The following is a 15,787-nucleotide window of genomic DNA, read 5'->3' on the forward strand; positions in this document are numbered from 1 at the left end:
GTCCGGAGCCTGCGCTCCGCAACAGGAGAGGCCACAGCAGTGAGAGGCCCGCGTACCACAAAAAAAAAAAAAAAAAAAAAAAATGTATCATGCACACACCAAAATGCTTATAACAACAATATATAATATATAAATCTCATGAAAAGATTTTCAAGTGAGAACTAAGAGAGACGCACACACACACAAACCCCGAACGCAAACCTGCTAATGTAGAAATCCCATTAATTTATTTGGCTGTACCTTTCTTCTAAAACAGACACTCATTTCAACCAAACACTGGTGTCATTTATAAGCACAAGGATACTAGAGAGATGGTCTCTACGTATGGCCATTCCTGCCTCCCAGAATTTGAGAATTCAGTCACCTTTTTCTTCAGGGCTGCCCTCCCAGGCCTCAGAGATTCCAGGTTCAGCTGTGCATGAATGTGCTTCATCTGCTCCACGCAACTGTCTATTAGATGGGCTGAAAGGGAAAATCCAAAACAATCAAAAAGATATTCCATTTCCAAAAAAGTTAAAACTACACATAACAAACTCTCAAAAAAATAACATTTTCTATTTCCAACCAACTTCATTTTCGCACTTTCAGTGAGACGTTAATGAATCAGAGGATAAAAACGTTAAGAGAACTAAAATGCTAAAGCCCACTTGTTTTCAACTTAGCATGATACCACCCACGTCTCATTTACGTTGGAGGAGTGTAGAGTTTGTTTCAGTAGCAAAGTCACAACTCAAATTAGTGGGCTTGATGTTGCTGCTTGATGTTCTCTTTCATCTCTAAGACCTGTGTTCCCTGATTCCAGATGAGAAATTACGACACACTAGAGGGGAAATTTCTATGAAAATATAGGATCATCTAATGCAGTTGTTATTACTATCAAAACTATGTGATTTCTTCACGTGTGCAATATGTGCTTGTAGTTAATATTATGAAATTGAGTGATGTGCTACTTTTAAAAGCTTCTCTAATATTTAGATATAGATTCTCTGGGGTCAGAATCATTACACAAAAAATAATCTACATGTGTAATCTTTTTATTTTAAAAGTAATGGATGTTTACTATGTTTCTGTACAGGGAAAATAAAACCTATATTTTTTTAGTGACATTAAAGTTCTTTACACTTTGAGTCCAAAGAAAATTTAAATGAACAGGCAGTAAAATATACGAATTGAAAGCATGCCATAAAAGGAGCTGAGGTGTCAGGTGGCTCACCCTTCAGAGCGTGTTTCTGTGCTCTTCTACTGACAGACAGAAGCGACATCAGCGCATTCACAGCGACTCTTTTCAGGACATCTCTGGAGGATTTTCCTTCATAACACTGCAAAGAACATATATCAAGCTGCCTTCGAGAAAAACTTAAGCTGGAGCAAAATAGTTGTGAATAAAAGATGCATTCCATTTAAAAGCTATGGTTAGTTTTCAACTATTCCATGAAATTCACTGGAATCTGATAAATTATTAAGATTTGAGAATGCTCTGTGTGGATAAGACTGAATAAGAAATTTACAGTATGGAAAAGACCAAAAATCATTCTCAAAGACTCATCATCTAAAGAAAAAAGCTATGTTTAGTACTAACACATAGCAAGTTTATACACTTAATCACATTCACCAGGGAATATATGAACACATGTGTAATTTATTTAAAAGGGCCCTTGGAAAACCGTGGAATTGGAGAACTGTTATCAAACTCCTCCTGTCTTCTTCTTGAGACACATTCCCCTCCCTCAATTTCTACTCAATGTACCCCTGTATCTCAGGTGATTTGGTTCTTTCCATCTTTCATTTCTATAGCAGCATTAACCTATCATGTGGCATGTTTTTCAAAAAATATATTACTTAATTTTTTGACTCTCACATAAATGAAAAAATCACTTGTAATTTTGAAAATGCTGATATTTTGGTATATTTCCTTTATACATTTGAATTTATGAGTTAAAAGTCTTTCATTATAAAAAATTCAAGTAGGTGTAAGAGTAGAAAAAACAGGATAACAAACCCTCATACTCTCTTAAAACATTTTTGGCTGAAATATTTTAAAGTAAACAGTAGATATCATAAAATGGCACACTCCAGTATACATAACCATAAACCCATTATCATGCCTAAACTACTTATCAATAATTTCTTGGTATCAGCTAATATGCAGTCAAAATTCAGATTTTCTCTTTTATCTCAAAAACGTCTTCTCACAGTTGGCTTACTGGAATCGGGACCCAGTGGAGCCTTCACATCATACCTGTACATTACATCTCCTACGATCACCTGCCTCCTCCCCCCACCCCACCCCACCCACCAGGGTTTCTCACTGTTGTTGCTGAGACGCTGAATAAACCAGATCAGTCACCCTACAGAATGGCTCACATTATGGAACAGTCTGTTTGCTTCCTTGTAATGATTTTAATTTGTCTTCTCTCCTCTGTTTTCTCCCATTTACTGGGTGTTTTAGCTCTAAAGGGTTGCCTAGATTCAGGTGAATTTTTTGTGGTAAGATTCTCATGTGGATATATGAGTACATTTTTATTACAAGTTCAAGGGGTTCATAAGCTCAAGTTGAAGAATCTAGAAGTTCTTCATTTGGTTTATAAATATTAGATATCATTCAAATTCATAACTTTTCCTTCTACCAGTAATTTTAAAATGATCCAGCCTTCTAGTATTATTAAAATTAAGCTTAAATGACATAACTTTACATAAAATATAGTACAGCATAATTACACAGGTGCAACTCCATTTACAATTCCAGCCCGGCCTACATTTGGCAGCATGACACTGGAGGAGCCTGCAGAGTAGAGTCGGGGGGACCTCCCAGCCCTCCCACCAGGAGCAGTGATTCCATCTTAAATATCTCACTTAGGTCGCTGCCTCGAACCAGGCAGGTCCCTGTCTGGCCAATGTTAGATATTAAATGGCCAGGCCAGGGATGCTTGATAAAGACCATGCTGAGTGTGACCATGAGAAAGGGGTGAAAAGGCAGCGAAGTGTTCTAGGATGATGAATATCTGTGGAGTAGAATCATAGTTAACTATGAGAATCCCAATTTGTCTATAAACAATCTTCACCATTAATAGGAAAACTGCTCTCACAAACACATCCTTATTGAACTTGCACGTTATTAGTGATTTGAGAAAAACAAAACTGAGCTCATTGAAAAACACTACTCATCTACTATCTGCAGCAATGAGGGAAAAAAGGAGGTAAGACTTCTAGGGAAAGAGTTGTGCACACAGATGTGTCTTTTATTCTCTCGTGAAATCTCATTAAAATGACAGAAATGGGATTAAACACACACACACACACACACACACGTGCACGTGCAATCTCACTTAGGTCGCTGCCTCGAACCAGGCAGGTCCCTGTCTGGCCAATGTTAGATATTAAATGGCCAGGCCAGGGATGCTTGATAAAGACCATGCTGAGTGTGACCATGAGAAAGGGGTGAAAAGGCAGCGAAGTGTTCTAGGATGATGAATATCTGTGGAGTAGAATCATAGATAACTATGAGAATCCCAATTTGTCTATAAACAATCTTCACCATTAATAGGAAAACTGCTGTCACAAACACATCCTTATTGAACTTGCACGTTATTAGTGATTTGAGAAAAACTAAACTGAGCTCATTGAAAAACACTACTCATCTACTATCTGCAGCAATGAGGGAAAAAAGGAGGTAAGACTTCTAGGGAAAGAGTTGTGCACACAGATGTGTCTTTTATTCTCTCGTGAAATCTCATTAAAATGACAGAAATGGGATTAAACACACACACACACACACACACACGTGCACGTGCAAGTTTGGAAACTAGAAAGTCGATGGATGAATGTCCAATGCATTCGCAGGCTTGAGAATCCAGATTCTAAGCGGTGAGTGAGAAAAACTGAGTATCACCCCAGTCCATACACTAAATGGACAACGGCTGAGGAAACTTAGCACCATGTACCCTGGGAAGTGAGAGTGAAGGAGGACTGTTTGAAAAATCTCTGAGAAGCAGTTACATGGGACCAGATTCTTCCCATCGGGCTCTGTGCAGCCAAGCCACTCTTCCTCCCCAATCCTTGTAAAAAACTGGAGGTTTAGTCTCTGGAGAGGACGAGTTAGAAGGATTCTAAACTGGCAGAGATTCGGCACCTGTGTAGGTGAGGGTGTTCTACTGAAAACAAGGAAGGATTAAGTGAAACCGTTCAAATTAAATTCTAAGACCCCAGCTCTCTCCAACTTTGTTGCAGAACAGTTGGCAGGTGGGTTTTCAACCCCAGGCAGGAGGTTGGAAGATTCCGCTCACGGGAATGTGACAAGCTCACCGAGACGGTCACAAAACGACCCAGCCAGACCCCTCCCGCACAGAGCCTGCAGCTCACCAGCGCCGCTCACATGCTCAGAGCATCCACCTGCTTTACGTCTCCCAGTTTAAAATATAACAGACGCAAGAGGGAAGAGATATGGGAACATGTGTATATGTATAACTGATTCACTTCATTATAAAGCAGAAACTAACACACCATTGTAAAGCAATTATACTCCAATAAAGATGTTACGTTTAAAATATAACAGACGCAAGAGGGAAGAGATATGGGAACATGTGTATATGTATAACTGATTCACTTCATTATAAAGCAGAAACTAACACACCATTGTAAAGCAATTATACTCCAATAAAGATGTTACAATAAATAAATAAATAAAATAAAATATAACAGACAACCAAGATTACCAGACATCTGACAAAAGCTCCCACAGCAGGGGATAGAAAACAAAATAATGAGAGGAAAAAGAAGAAAAGAGAGATTATGTAGGAAGAAGAAAACTTCACAGAAGTTCCCAGCACACAGAGCCTATAAAGTGGAGGGAATGTCAATGAAGTAATTAAAAAACAGGAGTTTACAGATGAAAAGAACCCCTGAGAAAGCCCAGCACAACAGAAAAAAGAGACCCACACCTAGGTACTTCATCAGGAAAATGCAGAATATTAGGGACAAAAAAAAAAAAAATCTAAAAACTTCCAGGAGAGAGATACCAGAATTCTGAATGACTTCAGAATTCTCTACAGTAACATGAAAAGTTAAAGGGAATAGATGAATGCTTTTAAAACTCTGAAGTGAATGATTTCCAGTCTAGAATTCTCACTTGGCCAAACTATAAATTAAATGGAAGCATGGCTAGATTTCAAAAAGGCCTCCTATGTGCCTTCTCTCTGGAAGCTGCTGGAAAAGAGACTCTACCAAAAGAAGGCACGGGGCACAGGGGGTCACAGGAAAAGGCAGAGAGTTGAAGGAATTCCACAGGAAGGAAGTGAATGGAGACTCCAGGATGACACCGGGCACCAAGCAGGTCAGAAGGAATCGGGAGTGATTTCTTCCGGAAGATGAAGCTGATATAAGTTCTGACATTTCTGAATATACTAGGAAGACACTCAATGGCTGGCAAAGAACAAGGAGCTTTCCAGTGATAAGAGAAAACTCATCAGATGAAAAATAATACAATTACCTCTAAGGAAAAAGAAAGCTGTGCAGGAAAAGAAAGGTGAACACTGCAACATGGTTCAATCATGTATAACGTTTTCACAGTTTAACACTACACCCTGCCTAATCCTAGTCAATTTGAAGCTATATAATACTGGGGGAATGAGAGGGGAACCCACTGCAGTTCGGTAGGTAGATGGGACATGGAAAGAGAGTTAAAAGTCTCATTTTCCACACCAGAAAATCAACAGAGTCCAAAACCGAATAATCAAGATAAAGAAATACAAGCACGTTATTTAGAGACACGGAAGGGAAACTATAAAATAATAAGCTAAAGAGGTACAAGGAGTCACCTCTGAGAAGAGGGAAATGAGAGAAGGTGGCAGAAGTTCCCTACTTTGGGTAAAAAAACTTACAAAACTGGCACTCTAAAATGTGTAGGTGGTAAAACTGGTATGAAAACCCAAAACTCAAAAAAAAAAAAAAAAAAAAAAAGAAAGAAAGAAATAGGGAACTAACCTCTAGTAAATCCACACACTTTTCAACATAGACCGAAGGCCAGAGCACAGGATTTAATTTCGTCTCCCACTTAGCTCTTACTGCAAACTGACCAAGTAGTTGCAGCGTCAGAGCAGGACACCCTGTAAGGGTGAGGAGCCGGCAGGAGGGGAGGCTAAGATTCCACATACAACAGGTGAAGTGACAGACAACTAGCTACTGGATGACACAGACACGCAAAACAAATCAAGAGGATACAGAGCGAGAAACCATAGGCAGAAAGAAAATAAGAGGACTCAATGTAATTTGTTTAAATGTTATGCAGTTTCCGATATAACTCCTTCTATATACTAGGTGATCTAGACTTTTTGCTTTCTTTCCACAAGGTACTAAAGTACAGAAAAGCCTTTTTAATTACAGTGAACATTCTCTGACGCAGCAGAATCTCCAATATATAACAAGTCTTCTCTCCAACAGACTTACTGTTGAATTTTACCACTCACTAAGCAGTAGTGCAAAACAGACCTCCTAAAATGTGACGTAAGAGTTTGCTGCTTCCCTGCATTACTATCCTTAGATATCATATCAAATAAAAAGAGTAAAAATAATCCAACATGTCAATTACAGACAAAACCTATTACAGAGATAGCTTTTACTAATCTTGTTATCTATATGTATTTGCAAATGAAACACATTGAGTATCTCACTAGAAAAGGCAAAATCTCCATTAAGTCAAATGTGTTCAATATTTTATGTTCAAAAGACAGCTAACAGTTTCTGAAACTGAAAGCACCTCAAAACAGAATTACAAAAATTATGGAAAAATAAACATGTGATTTAAGAGATGAGTACCAAATGCAAACTTTCAACATGTACCATCTGTAGGATACTGCTGTAAAGCAGCCGTTACAAAAGATTCTGTCAAGACATTTTAATTGAAGTTACAAACGATATAATAATTTATCAGGAGACGGAGAATTTTAGAGCCAGAAGAAACTGAGCAATAATGTAATACAATCCTACCATTTGCATTGAAGAACCAAATCAGAAAAGGTTAAGTGATATGCCTAAGGTCACACGTCTAATATTTTTTTAGTACAGTTTTACAGAAAATTTAAATACGCCTTTGAAGGGCAATTTCAGAATACTATTTTTTCTGATAATTTAAAGACTATAGTTTACGTTGCTTCATATAACTCCCGGCACAATTCATGGCCCACATGGATATATATTAAGAAACATATGCGATTTATTATAATGTATTGCTGCTTAATGCATTCTAACAATATTTTAATTCACATATCATCTTTATGCAGCGCACTGTAAAGAAAACACAGTATCTGCAGTTTAACAAGTTCATTAATAAATACCCCATCTCATGTCAGGCATACGTTTTTCTCATAAACTGTCATAGGTACAATTCCTTTCTCTCCTTTGTCTTAAATTTCTGTGCCCTTCTAACAAAAGTCACATATTCATATTCTACTGTTTACATGAGCAAGAAGAGTATGATTTATTAAGACACACGATTTAAATAACTGGTTAACATATCCACATCCACACAGATCTTGTATCTTTCGTAATGTGGAAGAAATGGGGAGGAAAGTTAGCTAATCATCAGGAAACCCACGGAGATACCCTCTATTTCCCTGAAGAGGGAAACATGTTGGCACGAGCAAAGGCCCCTCACCCAGGAGAAGAGCGTTCTGCCAAAGCCAAAGTTGGGAAACTAGTAATGATTTCTGATCAGGGCTGGGGAAGAACTTCGGTAAAGTGTCAATTTTAGTTTCCTGCTTATAACACAGTGGTCCTTTGGTATCCACAGAGGATTGGTTCCAGGATCCCTGTGAATCCCAAAATCTGCGGAGGGTCAAGTCCCTCACATAGAATGGCGAAGTATTTGCATATAACCTAGGCACATCCTCCCATTTATGTTAAGTCATCTCTAGATTACTTCTAATACCTAATACAATGTAAATGCTATGGAAATAGTTGCTGGGAATACAGCAAATTCAAGTTTTGCTTTTTGGAACTTTCTGAAAATTTTTTAAAAAACATTTTCAATCCGTATTTGGTTGACTCCATGGAGGCAGGACCCGCAGATACGGAGAGCCAACCATATTCCTTAAAGTGCAAAATCGGACTCAGTCAGTCATGAGGGAATAAAGCCTATTGTTGTGACGGTGACTGAGACAATTAGAACAGTGTCCAGTGTGGGTTCTAAAGTAAGAAAAATCGAGTGGAATGAGTGAGGGAGGAGCTACAGGAAGTGGTGGCGTCCCAAGAATAGGTGTCTTTGAGGAATACTTGGGGGGACCTGTCCCCTAGAGCTCCAGCTCCCGAGAAAGCTGCTGAGACAGAAGAGGAAGTGTCGGGGGGCCCCTACCAGGCTCCTTCCTGTGCTGTGAAGACCACTAGAGTCCGCTGGGCAAGGGGGACAGAGGTCCCCGAGGAGCCCGCGAGCCCCTCCACAGGCAGCTCAGGCGGGACCGGGGGCTGCCCCTGCCTCTGCCACCTCCACACCCCAACACAATCAGGCTGTCAGGCCAAACACACAAGGGGTCATACCAGAAGGATCTGCGCGGCCACAACCCTCCCAGGCATGGGAGGCGCAAAGATCCCAGAACCGTAGGCCCCAGGGACGCGGCAAGTGGGCGGAACACACGCTGACTGTGAAACGTGGCTGGCTGCCCAGGAAGCAGGAGCAAACTCTTCAATGCGCCCACCCACCACTGACCCACCTTTCAGTGAGAAGACAAAAATCATAAAACCATATGATCATTTAATTTTAACTTCATTGGAGTATAGTTGATTAAATGTGATTATTAAAAACGATTCTTAGTACTGAAAAATCTAGTAATAAGCCTATTTGTAAAAAGCTGTGCAACTCAGGAAACACTTCCCATTTTTTTTTTGAACTGTTAATCTATATATAAAATAACAATACTTCAGCAGCTTTAGAAAGTTTTTGATGAAACAAAATTCTTGGTTCATATTTTAGGATTGCAAAAAATAAGCTTACAAGATGAAATAGGCAGCAGGGTTTGGAAAGGGGGCATTTTCTCAGAAATATGCCAACCACGTCCACCTACCTCCACGGACATACACCTTAAATATATAGCTCATTTACAGTAGAATCCAAATGCCATTTAGGTAAAAATATTTTCAAAGATGTAAACATGTCTTGAAAGTGGCGATAAATTATGAATTATAGCTGTATTCCTGCAACGTGATCATTCTGGTCATGATCTGGCAAACTATTTTGATAAGTAGCTGGATTTAAATTACTAATGTTTCATTTTGAATTTTTACATCATGTGTATTAAAGAAACTGGTCAGTATCAGAGGAATGAGACTGGAGAGGAGATGGTTAATTTAACTTTATATATTTTTCTATTATTTAAATGGTCATAATGAGCATTAATTGTTTTTTAATTCAAATGATTGAAAAAAATTCTTACAAGACCAAGGCTGAAAGTCAATTCATTTAAAAACTAAACCAAATCTTGAAAAATTAAGAAATCACATACCTGAAGAATTACTTCATTAAGTTGTTCTAGAGATTTCTGACTTTCCTGGGTTTTATCAAGAAGTGAAGCCATTGTTGGACTGTGGCATAAAGTGGTTTTATCCTTATCCTGGAGATGCCTTTTTGCTTCTTCAGTCAGGAGAATAGAAAGGAATTGCAGGCTGGCAGTACACAGAGTGGGGCAGGTGCTAGACAAACCCACACATTTGCAGAACATGTCTGAAAGAGAGAATAATTCCATATGTAAATGACTGAAAACTTCTTCAAAATTAAAGAAGTTAATCAGATTTATTTGAGTAATGAAGTTTATAGCTTTTTTATTTCTAACGAAGTAAAGCTTATTAGCACACGAATAACCGTAGTGTTTAAAGGTAAGTTAAACAGTACTAAGACAACCTACTGATGAAGGAATCTAATTTTCATTTTGTTCTTTTTATATAGGTGCTTTTTTATATGAATGTTGAGTGTGTGTGTACAAGTGTACCTATACACAATATCTGCTAAGATCTAAAATAAGAGGATTATATATAAATGAGTACTGATCCCTCTGGGGTCTACTGGGGGAGCCAAAAACACTCTAGAGTTTTTGAGTTTTTATTTCACTGCTAACCTTAAAAAACAGTTAATGTAACTATACTCTGGATTATCTAGATTACTATTTTACAAATAAGTGTGATTGTTTTTCTGTTTTCAAACAAGGTGATGCTAAACAGTACTTAAAACAAGACCCAGCTCGCAGTGTTGGCATAATGTAGGAACAAAGGTTTCAAAGTAGTTCAGAGAGAGAACAAGAGTGATTATGAAGTGATCTGCAAGTGTAACAGAGAGGAAAGAATAGGCAAACAAACTCAAAAGAGTCTAGACTGAAGCAGTCATTATTAATTTCCTGTTGTGAGCGCTGATTTAAATTTAGTCAAAAGAACGTTTGCTATATTACATTAATTTTATTAATTTGACTGCACTAGTTTATAATTTTGTTGTGTTTTATTTTTATATTATTTTGGATTTATACTTGTCTAAGAGTTATAACCATAAGAATTTCTACCTAGATTCAGGCTTATAGAAATTCTTATGTCCTTAAGTAACATAAGAAAAGAAATTTAGTCAGCAGGTTTCATGGGAATCATTTAAATGATGTCTAAATATTAGTCAGATTTGAGAAAAAACTGTTATAGATAACTTAAGTTACAAAGTGACTCAATATGTTTTAAATGCATATGGGCACATGGGATGGAAAATGATAAGAGAAACAGAAAACAGACAAAAACAACCCTTCAGTAAGGAATATCAATGATCATTCTTATTAGTTATATTTTCATCAACATTGCAATTATCAAAGCTAACAGTATATGTAGTAGGTTGTTTTTTATTAGCACCATTATTATATAAAACCGTGCGTATATTTTGTAGAAAGACTGTGAATTTAATATGTCTTTATTTTATCACTAGGGAAATAGTGTCAGGTAAACAGGCTTAAATCACGGGTCAGCAAACATTTTCTGCAAAGGGTCAAAGGGTAACTAGGTTTTTCATGCTTTGCAGGTCATGGCCCTTTGTCACAAATATTCACCTCTCTACCGCTGTAGCAGGAAAGCAGCCACAGGCAATAAGGAAATGAATAAGCGTGGCTGTGTTACAGTAGGATTTTATTTACCAGATCAGGCAGTGGCCAGATTTGACCAGCTGGCCTCGGTGCCCCATATGAGTGCCATAAAGCATGCTGCTCTGTACTACTGGTGATTCAGATGATAAAGTAGTTTCCCCCCTGCCCCTCACCAGGGATGGAAGAGGAAAATACTAATCACTCACTTGGTCAATCTCTTTCAATTTTTATCTCTTTTAACAAAATAATAATCCCTAAATGGACACTATTCCCCTTAGGGTAAACTCAGAACTCCTATATCCAGATAACTAACAATTCTGTTTCTTGCTGAACATGTACTTCCCCATAACCTTTCTTCAAAACTACCACTCTGGTGACAAAATGTACCATACATGTAAGTTTACAGAATGACCAAATGATAAAATGAAATGTGAAAAAATAAGTCAACTGAATTAGTGGAAACTTCAGAGAACTCAATTTTGAATACATATTAACTGGCTATTTTTAAAAGGTAACAAATGTTATTTATATACATTTACGTTAAAAAAGGCTCTTGCTATTCTAAAATTTTGAAGAGACTTTATGAAAAATTAAAGACAGCAGTAATATAAAAAACAATCATTTGTTTATTATAGTAGGCAACTACTACATGGAAAACATCTTACAAAAATAATTAACTACACTATACCCCTGGCTATCAAAAAATCCTCATGTCTCAAGACAAGACACTATTTTTATTATAACTTTCCAAGTTATCATGTAAGTAGGATATTATATAGGCAGCTTTACACACTCACAATGCATATGTGTGAGAAAAGAGGTGGGTTTCTACATAAACAGAAGAAAATCTACCTCATTGTTTTATAATCACATCATATGTATCTTCATAACACCACAGGCTTTTCTTACTTGTTTTTATAGTATCTTGACATATGTTTCATTTTTTTTTAAATGCATTTTTTGGGCTCCTCAAGAGCATTGCAAATTTCTCGAAGCAAGTACCTTGTTCCTCTTTCATATACCATGCCATAACTACTTAATTTTAGAGAATACATATAAATTATATATAAAATCAGAAATAAGGGATTATCTTAATTTTTATTAGCAGAACAACCCCAAACCCAGCAAGACTATCTTCTTACCGACCACCGTCGCCCAGTACCTGGCCAGACCCATCGTAATAGACGGGAAAGAGGCAGGGCCAGCTTTCCTCAGGAGTGTGGCCAGAAGGTTAAATAAATGTGTCCATGTCTGATAAAAAGCCGATATTAACTCTATATCTATAAAATTAATCAAAACATTTCAAGTTATTAACACAAAGAAGAAAACACTCACCAAGACACTTCATTACACATAAAATAAGCGGTATGTATTCATCAAATGAGGACAAATGTAATCAGCATGATCCAAAATTTATTTCAATTAATTTCTCCTTTTCCTTGCTTCTTAAAGATCTCTCTTCCACCCACCTTCCTATAGATAAATGAATACACACTCACACATCCTCCTCTTATTAAAGCATATTCAACAATAAGCAGAAACTGGCAAACCGAATATTAAGCCATAGCCTCAGAACTACATATTGGGTACATCATAAAAACATGTCATTGCTTGTGCTACTTCTATAAAAGTGAAGTTTCTCCTATTTTCTTTATCCCCTCTAGCAGCTTTGTGTAGGGGTGAAAGGGGAAAACATAATGGCCAAGGTCACAGCAGTAAAGAAAGGCAACTTCTTTGAAGAACAGAAAAGAGTATTTCCCCAAAAGGAAAACTGTGATACAAAAGAGGATTCTGCAGCTTTGCCTATGTATGGTGAAGGGTGCAGCAATTAACCTTCTAGAGGAAAAACAGCTTTTCCCTTCTCTCCACTAGGCAAATGGGAGCTGGAGGGCAGTAGCCACCTTAGGACAGTCATCTGTGGCCACAGCACCAGCAGTTATCTGCCAGCTGTGTCAGACTCATCACAGGAACGGAAGGCTCCCCCTCAGTGTTCTTCAGCACCCACGAGGCACTGGGAAAGAGCATCTTCCAGGGAGTTTGGATCGTAGCAACCTTTGGTGTTTCTCAACCTTTTTGTCATTATCAGCTCTATAAATAGCAGTCTTTTTAATCATATGTCACCTTATCACAATCCCCATGAAATATTAATTTCACAGATACCATATACCTGTTTATGTAATATCTATATATTTGTACTTTACACATAAAAAGAGCAAATATAAAGCTTGCTAGCTTTATTTAATATAGGCTTAAGATGGTCAAATAAAATATTTAAGTTGAAAGTTAAAAACTAAAAAGCTATTCATATTTAACTTTATAACTATGCTTGCTGAATAATTTTAATGTAATTTATTCACACATAAAAATTAAGATATATAAAATTATATATGAAAATCATCAAATCATATAAATATATACCAGAAGTATAAACAATGTTTCATAAAATCATTCAAAACTGTTATTTTTCCAGAAAAAAATTTTAATTTCTTAAAAATTAATTATTTTAGTGAATGTTTAATGTTTGAAAGATATGAGAAAATAACTTTTAACTTAACCACCTGCTAAATATACATTCAGATATTACTGACATTTTTTCTTTTCAGCACTTGGCATAATTAATTATGGGTTAAATAACTTTCATATACTTAAATATTAAAATATATACAATTTTTATTTAATTTTCAAAGCCCCAAATCAAAGCAAGGAAATCAATAAAACATCCACAAGGCAGCTGGTGGCAGCCAAAACATGCAGGCCACCTCTTGTCATGTGACTTTGGGATCAAGCGTTAGATCAAAAGCACTCCAGTCACAGTCATGTTCACACCAGCTTTTTAGCACTGATCTTGCATATTTCCCAGACATGTTCCATGAGCTCAAAGTCAAAGCTTCTCAAGTGACACCCAACGAGAGAAACTAAATACTAAGGAATAAGATTTTATTGAGTAGAGTTCAGCTTTTGAGGGCCACAAACCACTCTAACAGCTAAGATTTTTCTCCCCCATCCCTTTCCCTCAAGAATCACTTTTTGCTCCTTGTAGGGAGACGTCACCCTTGTAGAGAACGCATGGTGTAACCTAATTAGCTTAGTCAGGACATCACTGCCACTTGTAAAATTTCCATGGAAGTAATTACTGCTGCTCTAGCACTGGGATAACTTAGTACTGATGAGACACTGAGGACCGGCTTTGCTGGGCATCATAAACCACTTCACTTACCAGACCTAAACCCTGCAAATCCATAAATTCAAAGGACTAAATAAGAATGAACTGATGGGCAAAGAGAATTATCACATGATCAATTACTTCATTATAAACTATTTTAGACAATTATCATATCTTAATTTTGACAATGAAACTTGTTTAATTTTCTCCACTACTAAGCTCTATGTTCAACATTTCATCAAAGTATATTTTTTAAGAATTCCAGGAATTCCCTGGTGGTGCAGTGGTTAAGAATCCGCCTGCTAACACAGGGGACACGGGTTCGAGCCCTGGTCCGGGAAGATCCCACACGCCGTGGAGCAACTAAGCCCGTGTGCCACAACTACTGAGCCTGTGCTCTAGAGCCCATGAGCCACAACTACCGAGCCCATGTGCCACAACTACTGAAGCCCGTGCGCTCTAGAGCCTGCACGCCGCAACTGAGCCCACGCACCACAACTACTGAAGCCTGCATGCTCGAGGGCCCGCGCACAACTACTGAGCCCGCATGCTGCAACTGCTGAAGCCCACAGGCCCAGAGCCCGTGCTCCGCAACAAAGAGCAGCTCCCGCTCGCTGCAACTAGAGAAAGCCCACGCACAGCAACAAAGGCCCAACACAGCCAAAAAAAAAAAATTCCAGACCTTAGGAAATTTCTGATACTGTATTCTAGACTTGCTTAAACTTGTTATTTAGCCATAAACTATAAGAATAATTACCATCTAATACTTAGTGCACTTTCTAACATTTCATAAAGAACTTTACCCTCATTTAAAATGACAGCACAGGGAATGGTCCTTTATTATACTATGTAATTGCCTCAAATGGTCTCCTGGAACCACTTAAAATATCCAAACTATAAAACACATTATAAAAGGCTTCCAAAATACTGGCAAAGAACAACCCCAAATGTGACCTTGATCTGAATACCTGGTGCACGGTAAGATATTCTTCCTCAGTATTATTTACTTTCATCCTAAACTAAAAAAATAAAGCTTACCTGTTATATCTTTGGTGCATATGGTGAGAACTCTGATGATGTTTGTGATTAGAGGTTTCAGAAGCTCATCCTGAATCACAAGGTCAGGATCTACCAATAAACATGACTGCAGAAGCCTGGACAAAGAGGACAGGTATTCTAGGAGAAAGGATACCTATTCAAAAAAGGATATAAAGTAAAACAAAGCATGTCATATGAAAAGCCCATCTCAGTGATAAAGTATTTTAGTTCTCTATGCATTATAAGAAGTCGCTTCTTTGTAACATAAGTTAATAAAAAAGTAATAAAATATTTATCATAATTTTTAAAGACCTAAAATGAATACACAGCAGACAAAGCATTATTTTTCTCCTAAGCATGTCACTAATGGCCACATTAACACTGTCAACTATAATAATACCAAACAAAGCAATATTTCCAAAACCAAATTCTGAATTCTATTTAGAGAAAGAAAGTCTTCATATTTTTCAAGTAGCTAAATTGTAGAATCAATATC

At 37.4% G+C, this 15,787-nt stretch overlaps 1 protein-coding gene across 8 annotated transcripts in view; it reads right to left on the reverse strand.

The window, feature by feature from the left end:
* RTTN (rotatin) overlaps positions 1-15,787 on the reverse strand; it is a 181,620-nt gene that overhangs the window by 54,425 nt on the left and 111,408 nt on the right. For all 8 annotated transcript variants that reach the window (XM_028480194.2, XM_028480196.2, XM_028480195.2 and 5 more), the window contains 5 exons: positions 15,292-15,445; positions 12,233-12,370; positions 9,489-9,706; positions 1,214-1,319; positions 365-462 (listed from right to left, as the gene is read on the reverse strand). In XM_028480194.2, the coding sequence (XP_028335995.1) occupies positions 365-462; positions 1,214-1,319; positions 9,489-9,706; positions 12,233-12,370; positions 15,292-15,445 (714 nt within the window). The remainder of the gene's footprint in view (positions 1-364; positions 463-1,213; positions 1,320-9,488; positions 9,707-12,232; positions 12,371-15,291; positions 15,446-15,787) is intronic.

This window comes from Physeter macrocephalus, chromosome 19 (assembly GCF_002837175.3).
Source record: "Physeter macrocephalus isolate SW-GA chromosome 19, ASM283717v5, whole genome shotgun sequence".
NCBI lineage: Eukaryota > Metazoa > Chordata > Mammalia > Artiodactyla > Physeteridae > Physeter > Physeter macrocephalus.